Source organism: Astatotilapia calliptera, chromosome 7 (assembly GCF_900246225.1).
Source record: "Astatotilapia calliptera chromosome 7, fAstCal1.2, whole genome shotgun sequence".
NCBI lineage: Eukaryota > Metazoa > Chordata > Actinopteri > Cichliformes > Cichlidae > Astatotilapia > Astatotilapia calliptera.
The window spans coordinates 23,795,773-23,810,970 of NC_039308.1; the positions used below are offsets into that span (position 1 = coordinate 23,795,773).

Here is a 15,198-nt window from a genome sequence, read left to right on the forward strand (position 1 = left end):
CTCCTTAATGAAAATCATATAACCTCAGCTTTGTTTTTTTGCTTTTCTTTTGTGGGGGGGGGGGGGGGTATTTTTCATAGCTCATTTCTGTTGGATTGTACTGTATGCTTGCCTTTTACTGCCACTTGTTAGAAGAAATAAAATCCAGAAAAACATGAGCCTAAAAGAGAAAAATCGCAGCATAAATCATGTATATCACAATGTTATATTGAACCCAGTTGTTTAAAGGAAAATATATTTATATGCAGCAGATGAAACTCTCTTTACGCAAGAGCTTTTGTTGAAACTTACTTGAATAAAACTGTAATATTGTATCGAAGTTTTAGGCTGATTATTGTGATCGTGGTGACTTTGTTTCCAACATGTATGTATATGTTATTGTCTTTGATTAAGCCACTGATTCTTTTTTTAAAACTGGATAAAATTTCTGAAAATAGCAAAGAAAAAGCTGATTGTTTTAATGTGTCACGCTAATATAAAGCAGAGAAAAGCAGCACAGAACCACTGCAGCAAAACAGAGACTCTCATTTCCTCACATTTAGTCCCTCTTATTGAAAATTACTGGAAAGATAGATTTCTATTACCTTCCTAGAGTGATGAGCACCCATCAAATACACTCTTGACTGTTTGTAACACAGGCTTTGCATAATAAATTTGTAATGTCAATCTGCAATATCACTACTGAAAACCCCGTGATGTCATTAAAGTTGTTTCCTGAGTTGGCAAATTTCCTTCAGTGCGAGGGAAACTTTCCACATGCTACACATCACGTATAACTGGTATTAGTGCCTGATGTCAGTGAAGTCACTCTTTACACAATGGTATATACATTTCTACGAGCATGTATGTTTTCATGAGTTTCATGCACTTGCTATAACGTTTCCTGGGTGACTCTGTTGTCAACACCATAACTAAAGGCTGGTTTAAAAGTACATATTCAATGACACACAATGAAATACGTCTTCATAGATGTTTGAACTGGTTAAAAGTATTGTGTATTTCACTGATAATATCACTCAGTATTATTTATTACTAGTTCATTGAGGTTTGCAGGCATTCCTTTATACTCAGCTCTCTTAAGGTCCCACCACAGCACTGATTCACTCATTCAAACGACACATTGATTCTTTTCTTTTTCAGCAATTCTGTTTGCTGATTTGCTGCTGTGCTTGTGATCGTTGTCATGCTGCATGATCCAATTTCAGCCAAACTTTAGCTGTCAGAGAAATGGCTTCACATTGAACCTTTGGTATAGAGCGGAGTTCATGGTCGACTCAATGTTTGCAAGGTTCCCAGGTCCTGCGGCTGTAAAACAAGCTAAAATCATCACCCCTCTACCACGCTTCAGTTTGTATGAGGTATTATGTGCTGATATGCTGTTTTTTTTCCCTCCTGCATGGCGTTGTGCATTATTGCCAAACATCTACACTTTGGTGTCATCTGTCCAAAGGACATTGTTCCCGAAGTCCCAAGGTTCAGGTGCAACTTTGCAAGGTTTAGCCATGATGTCAACCCTTCAAACAAGCCATACTTGTTCAATCTTTTTCTAATTGTAATATTGTGAGCTTTAACACTTAACATCCTAACTGAGGCTTGTAAAGTAGAGTTGTGTTTTTGCTGTTCTTCCAAGCATTTCAAAGTCTCGAAAAGGATGAGGTTGGAGCTGGAAAAGAGGAAGACCACAGAAAAGATTTGCACATGTAGTGAAGGAGGACATGCAGATTACTGGGGTGTCAGCAGAGGATGGTAGAGATAGGGTGAAATGAATGCAGATGACGGGCTGTGGCAACCCATGAACTGAGCAGTTGAAAGAAGAAGAAGAAAATATTCTAACCCAACATTCACACACTTACATATATGGATCGGAGGCAACTCAGAATTCAGTATCTTGCCCAAGGATCCTTTCTCATGTAGATTAAAGAAGCCAGGGCTCAAACCACCATCCAACTAGCAGACAGCCTTCTCTGTCTCCACAGCCACCACAGATGCTAAATTATCGAAAAAAACAATAAAACCGAAGCCCATGACATTAAAAAATACACAATTTGACACAATGCCACTGCCTGTCGAAGTTAATAAATTAATTAATTCTTTTATAATTAAAAGGAAAGACATTCACGATTAAAAATGACCCCACTGGGCCACCTGAATGTTAAACTGTCCTCTGTGGCGCTTTCTTCAAGATAATCCTTACAACGGTGTGCCCTCCGGTCCAGCAGGGGGCACCACTGAGATGTCTTTCGTCACATTTGAATTCTGTGATTTTTATCAGTCAAACTGGAGTAATCCACCAGCACTGAGTGAGTGAGTGTGTGTGTGTGTGTGTCAATGTGTTTGTGTGCGCCAGAGGATCAAGATCAAACATCACCTACCTGAAAATCACGCCTCAGTTCGAGTGAAGATGCATCCGGTGCGAGTGTCGATCCCGTCTTTTCGCTCAGAAAACAGCTCGGTGGAGAAAGGATACACGGTGAGCTGCTCCCTAATAAACCCTGTGTGTCTGTGTGTCGCCTGTCCTGCCGCTGTCATCAGATTTAATGTCAACTGTGCCGCTGTCTCTCTCTGTTAGATCATAAACTGCACTCTGCTCGCTTCAAATCAGCACCGAATTCGCACTTTATGGTGCAAATGAGGCACGAAAAGAGGCAAAAGTTACTCTGACTTTAGAATCTGTGTCTAATCAGAGAGGCTCCAGAGTTTTAAACCAGCCCTCCACACCCAGCTGACATCTTGACATCTGTAAATAAATAAATAAATAATAATAACAATAATAATCTAGAGTAAGGAATAAATAAGATGAAGATAAATACTTTAATGAGGTTATAAGTAGCTGAGATATGCTCAGTTTAAAGATATATAGTGTAGGGAGTCCTTGATTGGGAATAAACACAGGTAAGGATTTAATCCAGGCACCACTGCTTCACCCTTAAATGTTTTCTTTTGTAAAATATTGTTTAAAATCACTTCCAGTAAAGGCTGCTGTCACTGCAAACACATAAGGGTGGTTTCAGCTTTTTAAAATCAGTCATTTACTCATTTAGAGATCAAACTAATTGTACTGCAGTCTTCTAACATCAGAATCAGTAAGATATATATCTGTCTTTTACTCATCTTGTGACTACAACATTTTATCTAAGCACGTCAAACTCATTTTGCCACTGTTACAGCCCACCTTGACCATAAGTGGGCCAAACCACTGTCAGTGTAAAGAAGTTGGACTGCGCATTTAATACCAATTAATACTAAAAGAAGACCAGTTTCAACAATATATCTCAGTTTTTCTAGACAATAAAGAAATGCTGCTGTAAAAAAAAAAAAGAAATCTGTCAGCGCAGATAAACAAATGTGTTCTGGTGGCCCAAAAAATAACATTTTTTCCCCTGCTGTGGACCCACTGTAAAAGAAAATATAAATATATATAAATTTTTATAGTAGATGGTAAGAAAAAACTTTTCTGTGGTTTAATTGTTATTGTTTATTTATTACTTTGGTGTAGAATGAATGGCAGTGGTGGACTTCATCAGCAGGAAACGCTGTAAAATCGATGAAAATACAGTTAAAAGTACAAAATCTATGCCCTCCTTTACATTTTCCACAGCCGTGCGGGTCTTTGTGGGCCGTGTCAAACGCGTGCCTTGTGTTTGACACCCCTGCTCTAAGGAGTCCTATCCCCTTTATTGGGAACCACTGTTCAATTAGGCAACAGTTCCCAGTTTTGTGGCATCATTTTGAGGAAGGCTTTTTTTCCCTGTTTTAATGGCATGATGTTTTATTGCTGGAAGTCATGAGGACCTTAGAGCAGTGCTTTTGAGTTTGACTTCCTGACCTCCAAGATATTGTGTAATACCCATAAAAAGAAAGTTTTCTGAATTTATTTCTCAGTATTCACGTATGGACACTGTGTTCAGGTTTATGAGATGATTATATATTTTATTTAAAATATATTTTTAAATAAGATTCAACACCTGTTTGGATTCTTCCAGCATTTGTTAATAATGATTACTTGTTGGCTTTTCCACGGTGTGTGTGTTCACAGCGCTGCCGTCATTTATTGTGAATTTCCTCCTTTGCAAAATGCTGTCCAGAACGGCAGCGTGCGTGCTGTGAATCTCTTACTGAAGGAAGGGAAGTGGAAGGCAGCCTGTTTAGGGATGTTAACAGTAACTCTGACAGATCAATTTGTTTTTTCTGTCACAACAGCCAGATGTTTCCTCTTGTTGTGGAATTAATGCTGACATCGACGTTACTGTCACTGCTGAGTGTATGGGTAGAGCAGAGAAATTTTCAGTTGAATGAGTCACTAAGCTGACTTATCTTTTTTCTTTCAGGTCTTTAAAATTGACGTGTTGATGAACGGCAGACAGCATGCTGTTGAGAAACGCTACAGCGAATTCCACGCTTTGCATAAAATGGTGAGATTCAACTTTCAGTTCTGATTCTTTTTTTTTTTTCGCACAATCATTCTTTCCTGTGAGCTAAAAATTTACTAAAGCGTTCAAGTGTTTAACTTCCGCCATTAATGTGTGAAAAACCTACAGATTTTACACATCAACCATGATATTCTAATTTAACTTAACACTGGTTTATGAATCACTCAAACATAAGAACACACCTGCCTGAACTAGTGTTGTGTTTACACATAACAACTTAGCAAAGCAACCAGTTTTAAATCTTTAGGCGCTCTTTGGGAGCCTGTTGCAAAAACATATTCTCCAAAAACACATTCTTTAGTTGAATCTACAAAAAATGCCAATGATACCACAGTTTGACAGGTATGTGATAGATTTTTGCACCAACTTGGTGATTCCCAAAGAGCTATTAGCTGAAAACGTGCCATATATATTACCAGAGAGTGCTGGTGCAGTGTGTCCTTAAGAGATTGAGGAAACTGGACAGATAAGGACACACTAATAAGTGTCAGGCCTTAAAAAAAACTATCTTGCACAGACAAAGTTGTCCTTAAGAAATAATGAAAAAATACAGCAAAGAACTGACACAGGAGGTGAGAGATGCATCTGGGCCTTCAGCTGATCCATCTACTGTTCACTGAAGCCTCATCAGGAATGGTCTCAGTGGAATGGCAGCTGACAAGAAGCCATGCTTAAGGGAGGAAAACCCATAAAGATTATTCATAGGACAGCAGGACTGGACTGGGACAAAAAATCGGGCCGGGCATTTTGACTAAAGACTGGCCCACCAGGTGTTACAGGAAAAGCCATAAAACCTTTGAATGAAAACAAACGCTGTTGTGACAGTGATGTACAGTCTTGTTGGTATATGTATGATTTCTATACATTTTACATCAGATTAAAACTTTGGTTGTAAGATTCAGATAATTATTTATTCAAAGCTAGACATTTTAAATGAGAATAAGAAAGAAAAGTATATCTTTGTGCCCCCCTTTCCCTGTTAATGCCCTGCCTGCCCCCCTGGCAAAGCTTTGCTACACTGGCCCCTGCACAGTTACCAGCTGTCAGCTACGTAAAAAAAAAGGATCCTGGTGTTATTTGTCTCTCAGAAACAGTTCATAACTTCAACTCATTCATGTCACCTAAAAGGTAAACCTGTTTCTCCATCACCTGTTCAGCTCTGATGATTCAGTAACATCAGGACATCTCCTGGTTTCATCTTCATGTTTCCCTCTCACCACATATCCAAACCGACATCATGACCAGCAGCTTTACAGCTGTGGCTCCAGCAAACATCAGCTGATACTTGAAATTAATATTAAATAAATTCTAACAACAGCTGATCAAGCTTAAATGTGCTGCTGTTGTTTAGAGCAACATTCACTGATTTCCTCTTTCTGGCGCAAAGTGGGCGATAAACAAACAAGAGAGACGGGACTTGTGTCAGAAACGGGTCTCTCCTCCTCCTGCCTCCCCTTTCTCTCATCCACGTGCTGGCCTCTGTGGAAGCTCTGCCATAGCAGCCACCAAACACCAGAGTTATTTGTACACATGTGCCAGCATCTGGCCAATCTACCACCTTTCATTATTTTATAACGTTACAAAAACAGCAACTAAAAAAATCCATATATATATTAGAGATGAACCGATCCGATATTACGTATCGGTATCGGTCTGATACTGACGTAAATTACTGTATCGCATATCGGAGCGAAATAAAAAATGTAATGATCCATTAAATATCAAAAAAGCACCTCACAAAACTTGTGACACGGCGTAACTCGGCTCATAACCGCAGCACGTCGGAGCAGTGTGCTCACGTGATAGAGCGGCTGTGTGTATTTGTAGCCTCACTACCAAACCAGCATTTCATCTCCGAGGAAGTTATCCCAGAGAGAAGTAAAGCAAATGTGTAAGTTCATCTCTGAATGTTTGTAAAGCATTCCCACATTAAGCTTAACAACAGATATATGGAGCGACTGCCTCTCTCTCTCTCTCCTGCTGCTACTTCAATCGTGAAACTGCTTAATGATCAGTTGATCGGCTTTTCTGTCGCGAGTCCGTCTCTCTTCTTTGTTTATCGCCCACTTCACGCCAGAAAGAGGAAACCAGCGGCTGAACAACAGCAGCATGTTTAAGCTTGATAAGCTATTGTTAGAATTTATTTAATATTACTTTCTACACCAGGATCCTTTTTTACGCAGCTTTTTACGTAGCTGACGGCTGGTAACTGTGCAGGGGCCGGTGTAGCAAAGCTTTGCCAGGGGGCCAGGTGGGGCATTAACAGGGAAAGGGGGGGCACAGAGAAATACTTTTCTTTCTTATTCTCATTTAAAATGTCTAGCTTTTCTGAAGGTCTTTCAACCTTTCTTCTTTGCATATGGTTTGGCATGACTGTTGTGTTTTTTAAGCAAATTAACAATAATCTATGAACCATTCAAGGATTTAAAAAAGCACCTAAATCAAGGGATAAGCCAGTGCTGTTTCTACACATACCAGACAACCTAGCAAAGAGCCAATTTAAAAGACTGAGCTCCAACAGGGAGATCAGTTTGAGAACAGAAAAAAAAAACACTTCAGCACATAGCACATGAATCATCACATCTCACAACATAGAACTATGAACTATGAAATATTTTGGGTGCAGTGTATTTTTTACATACAGGTATAACAGAATAGCTTTAGTGTTTGTTTATTTAAACTTGAGTATGAACTTATACAAAATGCAGCAAGATATTAAAAAACAGTTTTATTGATTAAAAAACACTATATCGGATTCATATCAGTATCGGCAGATATCCACATTTATGATATCGGTATCGGACATAAAAAAGTGGTATCGTGCCATCTCTAATGTGTGTGTGTATATATATATATATATATATTAGGGGTGCAACGATACACAAAATTCACGGTTCGGTTCGATACTTTGGTGTCACGGTTCGATATTTTTTCGATACAAAAAAAATGTTCATGCCTTTTTAATTTGTCATTTATTAAAATTATAAATATATATTTTAACTCAAAAGTACAGTTTTTAAATTTAATGTTGCTGAAACAAAAGTAATTAAAAAAATAAATATATCTCAGGGCTCTCAAAATTTCAAAATCCCTGGTAGCCCTTCAGGCAGGGACTCTTCAGTTTTTGGTAGCCCAAAATAAATTTAAGTAGCCCGAATAAAAAAAGAGAGCAATTTTTTGATTGACGTTTTGTTTCCTGTTTTGTTTCCTTTACAATATTATACTTTAATGTATAATATTGTATAATAATGTATAATGTATAATATCCTTTACAATATTATACATTAAAGTATAATATTGTAAATATTGTAATAATATTGTAAAAGTATAATATTAAAGTATAATATTGTAAAGGAAACAAAACAATCAAAAAATTGTTGAAAAACAAATTACAACATTGTATAAAAATTACAATCATCAACTCAAATACTTGGTTCTAATTGAACAGAAATTTCTATGAACTTGTAAGAACTGTGTAGGACATGAATCAGTCTGTGTCAGGTCCTGAATTTGAAATTTCCACTGAAGTCACGGGTAAGAGACAAGTGGAACTAAGATCTAGGCCATTTGCTTTTTGAAGTTTGCAAAGACTGCTAAATTTTGCCAGTGGTAGTTCACTCCTTGCAACATAGTACGCTGTTCTAAACAGATTTTTCAGGTTTATTTTTAGTACGTTATTTGCAATTGGTGTTTGTTCTGGGAAAGATATTGCAGACTGAGCAATAATGCATTTCTTGCATTTCTCATGGGTTCTAATGGGGGCCTTTCTTAAAATGACTGGTCCCAGTAACAAAGGCGCTTGTCGACTCAGAAATCGAGAGAAAACCAACAACACACCCGGCAGAACATTATGTTATTTACACGGGTGCACATAAGTGGTCCGCATGTGCGCATTTGCTGTCAAAATAAAAGACGCGCACCAGATAAGAAGTTGCAACGCGCGTTTGTGTCCATATAAAAAGCACTGTTTTTGTCCGCTAGAGTGGGATTTTCACGGCACATTCTGCACCACATCTCTGTGCGTTCATCATCTGTTTGAAGCCAGCTCACCTCCTGCAACCACTTTTCCGAGAATACGCGCTTCTTTTGTGGTTCGGACTCCTTCTGACATTTGTTTGGAGGTGAAGGAACACCAAAGTAATTGCTTAAAGGAGCTTCTTCGACATCTTTGAGAGTTCTAAACAAATGTCTGTCCTTCTCCAGAAAATCTTACGTATGCAAACACGCGTTGCAACTTCATATCTTGTGCGTGTTTTTTTTGTTTTTTTTATATTTTGACTGCGAATGCGCACCTGCGGACCACTTATGTGCAGCCCCGGTTATATAGCTCGTCATATTGCAGCCACAGAAATTCTTTTGTCCATGAAACCATAAAGCTGCACTTTCTTTTTGCCTTATAGTCTGATTTGTCATAACTTTCCGTTTTGTGGTAAGCTTTTCTTTGGCTGTCACTTCTTCACCCTGACCTGTCTTATTTGGCTCAGCAGAACTAAAATATATATCCTGCTGCTTTTACACACACATAACGGTCAGCGATTCTCTGCGCGATCAACCTCTCACATGTTTAAGCTTGCTGCGGGAGATTTCACTTGTCATGTTTGCATAGTAAGCTAACGATTGATAAGACAATGTCAGAGGAATTGGTGCACAAATTATCATCACTCACCAATCAGTGCTGTCGCTCTCTATACACAGTTCGCGTGATTGCAAAGTGAAAGCAAAAAACAAGCGCAAATTCAAACGCGATTTCAATATGTCACATATTGACAGTGGCTCACCGATGCCAATGACATAATTACCCAGCTACATTTCTGAAAGAATGCAAAACAAAACGTATATTTTTCCTTCCTACAATAGCCTGACGGGCAGGGCAGAGATAGATTTTGGTAGCCCTGTATCTGATTGAGGAATCACTCATCTTTGGAAAAGAGAGTTTATTACAGAGAAATGTCTCTTTCCAAAATAAAAGCTATACTATACGCTTCTTCTGGGCTATATTCTCAGCAGCATATTGTAGCGGGTCAGGGCTGTTCGGGGTTCTGTTTGTACAGTTATGTTTTGTTTATGTTGCCATAGTGACGGGTGACGCCCTCTCGCTGCGACGGTGTGTCCTTCCGGGGTCAGAGGGCGCCCTGTGTGTTGTTGTTGTGGCTGTGCGGTTGCCGCGCTGAGCAGTTAGCTAGCGGCAGTGTTCTTCTGCAGATGTCAATAAACGGCTGTGCTCCCTGGCTAGCTCACGGGAAGCAAGACCAAACGACACCTCCGTCTCCTCCTTGTCTGAGCTCGCCACATTGGTGTCAGAAGTAGGATGATGGTGGCACCCCATGTTTTGACCCGAGTGACTTTTCCCCCGCCAGTCGTGACCGTCCGGTGCGCCAAAAGAAGGCACCTGGACATTTGCAGGACTTTGTGTGGGGTAATGGGGTCGTCGGGGACGACTGACCCCTTAGGTGGGGGCTATGTAGCGGGTCAGGGCTGTTCAGGGTTCTGTTTGTACAGTTATGTTTTGTTTATGTTGCCATAGTGACTGGTGACGCCCTCTCGCTGCGACGGTGTGTCCTTCCGGGGTCAGAGGGCGCCCTGTGTGTTGTTGTTGTTGTTGTTGTTGCTATGCGGTTGCCGCGCTGAGCAGTTAGCTAGCGGCAGTGTTCTTCTGCAGATGTCAATAAACGGCTGTGCTCCCTGGCTAGCTCACGGGAAGCAAGACCAAACGACACCTCCGTCTCCTCCTTGTCTGAGCTCGCCACATTGGTGTCAGAAGTAGGATGATGGTGGCACCCCATGTTTTGACCCGAGTGACTTTTCCCCCGCCGGTCGTGACCGGCCAGTGCGCCAAAAGAAGGCACCTGGACATTTGCAGGACTTTGTGTGGGGTAATGGGGTCGTCGGGGACGACTGACCCCTTAGGTGGGGGCTATGTAGCGAGTCAGGGCTGTTCGGGGTTCTGTTTGTACAGTTATGTTGCCATAGTGACGGGTGACGCCCTCTCGCTGCGACGGTGTGTCCTTCCGGGGTCAGAGGGTGCCCTGTGTGTTGTTGTTGTTGCTGTTGCAGTGCGGTTGCCGCGCTGAGCAGTTAGCTAGCGGCAGATGTCAATAAACGGCTGTGCTCTCTGGCTAGCTCACGGTAAGCAAGACCAAACGACACCTCCATCTCCTCCTTGTCTGAGCTCGCCACAATATTAAACATATCAGGTCCCCATAAGGAGAATCATGTGCTAACGGCTGTCTAAATGACTCGGGTAAAGTTTGTAGCATGCATGCTTGTTGTTTTTGTCTGCTTCCACTTGTCTTTGCACTAGGATGATGTCGGCGTAAATGTGCAGTCATATTCGTTGTGTTCCCACTAGTGCTGTCAGCGGCAAATCTCGTTGAAATGACGTTAACGCCACAACACGGCAAATCTCCGTTAACGAGCTACCCCTGATCGCCCCGTGCGTGGGGCTGGACGGCTAACACGTTAATGAGCTAACTGCACTAACACACTACTTCCCACCCATGTAATTGAGCATTGCGTGGCACATCCAACATACTGTTTTACTTTAGTCCATGACGCGCTTACCTTCAGGGTCATACGTCACATGAAAACCAAAATAATTCCAAACGCCACATCTGAATGAGGGTGGGGGAGGTTCAATTTGCCATGTTGCAAGGAGAGCTTAACTTCTGTCTGCTAGCTTGCCCTGCGCTCTTCCTTCTGACAATGCTGTCTGTGTTGAGCGCTCAGTGGATCTGCGCTCGACAGTGCAGCCTAGGCGGAGTAGTCGAACGCTGATTCACTGAGCGCTCAACACAGACAGCATCGTCAGAAGGAAAGTTGATAAAATAAATTACAAATTTTGTATTGTTCGATACACATGCGTACCGAACCGAAAACATTGTATCGAACGGTTCAATATCGATACGAATATCGTTGCACCCCTAAAAAAAAATAAATAAATAAATAAATAAATAAATAAATAAATAAATATATATATATATATATATATATATATATATATATATATATATATATATTAGGTAGGAAGATCAAGCAAAATGGACAGACTGTGTTCTAGCTGATAACTTGAAAAGCAGCTTAGAGCATTCACAGAAAAGTTCACATTGTGTAATCTGTTTACTGACTAAGGTGGCACAAACACACAGTCCATTGTCTCAGCAATGTCATTCCCTACATTAATAGCAACAGTTATTGTGCTGTGTTGTTTTCCAAACCTGACTGATGTTTGGAAAGAACAGACACTTTTTCAAATTGTTTTTTACTTATTAATTTATAAACATTTAAAGAATCTTTGCTAAAATACACAATTCAGATAGACATAGGCTATTTTTAAATGACTAATAATTACTTTATCATAGTAATAACCACACTATGGTCCCATTGTTTTGTTGGTGATTGTTCTATAATATCAGTAATCCAAAAAAGACATTTTCAAGGATTTTATTTTAAATTACTAAATATTTTCAGTTTTAAAATAACATGAAAACGTCTAGCCACAAGTTTTCCCTTAACAAGTTGACTTCAGCTCTGCCTTTATCTACAAACGATCAGAGGCTGATAAACCGCAATAAGCCCAGGAAACACCCAAAAACGGTTGCATTTGCAGCTGCAAGGAGAGTAAGGAGTTGCAGAGAGGGCATAACATACAAAAGTTTATTAGCTGAAATGTTCCAAATCAATTAACTATGAACAGCTTCTCAGAGCTAAACGTTTGTTCTTCTGTTTTCGGTGTGGTTTGTTCGGTGACCCCAAAAATAGTTTGGCAATTTTGAGTAATTTAAAATATGTGAAATCAGTTAAATAAATGTCTAAACATCCAGCTTAAGTGCTTTTGCATAAAGAAATGTTATACTAGCACTTTTGTTGAGCAAAATCCTCTGCAAAGGTAAATTTGTTAGGTGAGAGAGGGTATGTAGAAGGTCTTCTTATTTTTATTTCATTGAATGAGAGAGTTGACACTGTGTCAGACAGGAACTCTGAGAATGAGGTCGGACATGTCCGGTTGGTTTTCTTCTGGGCAAAATAGTTTAACTGTGCACATAACTTTGAAGCAACTGTACACATTTGTGTAACACTTTTAAATCCCTCCAGCTGAAGAAGACCATAAAGCCACCCGAGATCCCCTCGAAGCATGTGAGAAACTGGGTTCCCAAGGTCCTGGAGCAGAGGAGACATGGCTTAGAGCTCTACCTGCAGGTATTTGGACTCACATTCCCTCCAACTGTCAGGGCTGTTTGTCTCAGATATAAAGAAGTTAAATGGATTCAAACTCGCCTCTAGGATGCTTCGTTTTGGTGCTTCGTACACACTGAAATTTGCTTTTGTTCTGTTAGACTATAATTATGGAAAACGAGGTCCTTCCAAAGATATTCCTGGATTTCCTGAACATCCGCCATTTTCCTTCAGTGCCAAAAACAGAAAGTTGTGGGTGAGTGTAAACTGCTGGTTTACTTTAGAATAAAAGACCAGTTTGTGGCATTTGCGCTTGTTCCCAGGGTCGTGGAGGGTTATGTGGCATAACTTTTATTTTTCTTCTTTAAGGTCGTTTGATACAGAATCACTGGAGTCGAGGTGAGTCGTTTTTCCCTCCCATAGGTCATGTTCTTAATCTGCACTTTAACCAGTTAAAACATAAGTAACTATTTGCTCTACACTTGAACTTCACTCAGATTGATTGGCACAGACCTCCTGATTTCTCCTTCTTCCTCTCTTTTAGTAAACTTTCACATCAGCCGGTCATGCTGTTTCTGAGAGACCCCTACCTGCTGCCAGCTGGACACGGTGTGTGCACATAACATCTTAAAAGGCTTTCCTTTCTTCTCCATTTAAAACAAAATGTACTCATTCTTTATTTGACCTATTTTTCTTTCTTCTTCACCTTTTCAGATGAATTTTCTAACGTTGTGATCGAAGGTGTGGTGCACGGAGTTTACTACCCAGATCTTCAGCCAAGGTAGAGCCTCCAAGCCGAATCTGAGGGGACGTCACTACAAACGGGATGCTTCTTTTTTTTTTTTCTGCACCATTTCAGGTGTGCTTCATGAAGAACATAACACGTTAGGACACACTGAGCCCTTCACATCTTCCAAAGCAAATAACAAGAATCCATTCTTTTATTTTTGTAAGAAAGGACGCCAGGACTCAGCACATTTTAAAGCATAAACACGTTTTCCACTAACAAACTCTCCACTGTAAAAATGAAGTGAAACTGTTTGACTGGTTACTAGGATGTGTTCAAGCACAGGGGCGCATTTTCCGAAAAAATAGAGCTCGATACATTGTAACTTAACTTTATTTTGTAAAAAACACAACCAGCAAAATTCACAGGGAGGATCAACTGGAATTAGAAATGTGAGGCTCATAAGAGCAACGGACCTGATTATATTCTTTTTTTGGTTTGTTTTAGTCACCCTACAGTGTATTCTGAATGACTCTTGCACTCTCATGAACTGAAAAAGGGTTAGTGTGCCAGACGCACAGGAGCATTTCTGGCATCTAAAGCACAGGGTTAGACTGAGCTTGATGGATCATGGCCTGCAAACAGGGAGGTGCCCTTCTCTATTTTATCTCCAGTGATGTGGTGTTTCTGTTTATTTCGAGCTGCCAAAAGGAGCCTGCTGTGGGAGTGCTGTGGGTGAATTCTCTTTTTTTTAGGGACTGAAGAGGGTGTTTTTGCGTTTTGGTGGAGCCGACAGCGAGACGTTAGGGTGGAAATGACTGACTTTTTAAAGACGCTCTGGCTGTGATATTGACGTCTTTCACGAAGTCTGTGAGAAGTACTGTAGTGTTGATATTTGTGCTAGTGAGCTCGCTATGATGAAGTGACAAAGACTGAAATATGTGCCACAGCTGACTAGTAGATGCAGATGGGAACGGTGCAATTACTTTGGCTTCACTTGCGTTTTCCGTTCCCTCAGCAGATTTTCCCACATTAAAAAAAACAACAAAAAAAACCAGGGAATCTCAGCCTTTTGAAATTAAGGGTTTGCTCTGTCGTCATCTTAAACGCACACCACCGACTTAGATGATAAGAGAGCCTCCAGTTCTCAACCCAGCAGAGAAAAAAATAAGAAATGTGTGTAAAAGCTGTAGGTACACGTAGATTTCTCACTGTTTGTGCATGACTTTGCAGATCGTGTTCATTTGTTTTATGGGAACAATTTGTGACCCGTCTCTAACACTAACGCACTTGTATTAATGTTTAAATCACAAATATAATCGAGGGTCAGTTAAGTTGTGGTAACTGGAAGCATAGTTGGCGCCGCCGTGTAAAAGGGATGCAGAGTGTTTCATTTTACAGACAGATGGTGATTTAGCAGACTTACAGCCAGTAAAATAACAGTGCAATATGATATGAAACACAAAACTTTGTCTTTATCTTGCTGCCTGGAATTTATTTCATGTAAAACTTTAAAATCTAACACCCTTCGATGACTGGTAGCTTTTGATGAAACTTTGTCACTGGACACTCTTCGGACAGCAATTAATAACCTAATAGTTTTTTTTTTTTAACGTGACTGGACCTCCACTACACATTTATAGCCAAACAATGAATAATGAAGAGATTGTGATTGTGTGTCTTAGCAAATCATTGCCTGGAAATCCATGTTGTAGATTTATATGTATTTATATTGTGTGCTGTGTGTCATTCTGTGCCATAATGCCAGCCTACAGTGAACACTGGACGTCTGCTGTAGCACTTTATGAAGGGTAATGTGTACAATACTGACACCAATAAAAGGAAAAAGAATTCTCTATTTTCCGCAAG

The 15,198-nt window shown here is 40.2% G+C and overlaps 1 protein-coding gene across 1 annotated transcript; it reads left to right on the forward strand.

The window, feature by feature from the left end:
* The first annotated feature begins 2,233 nt into the window (after positions 1-2,233).
* Positions 2,234-15,197, forward strand: snx24 (sorting nexin 24). Its single transcript, XM_026173977.1, has 7 exons — positions 2,234-2,470; positions 4,329-4,412; positions 12,522-12,626; positions 12,764-12,858; positions 12,972-13,001; positions 13,147-13,211; positions 13,317-15,197. The coding sequence occupies exons 1-7, from the start codon at positions 2,402-2,404 to the stop codon at positions 13,385-13,387; spliced, it is 519 nt and encodes a 172-aa protein (XP_026029762.1). The 5' UTR covers positions 2,234-2,401; the 3' UTR covers positions 13,388-15,197.
* Position 15,198: the final 1 nt, after the last annotated feature.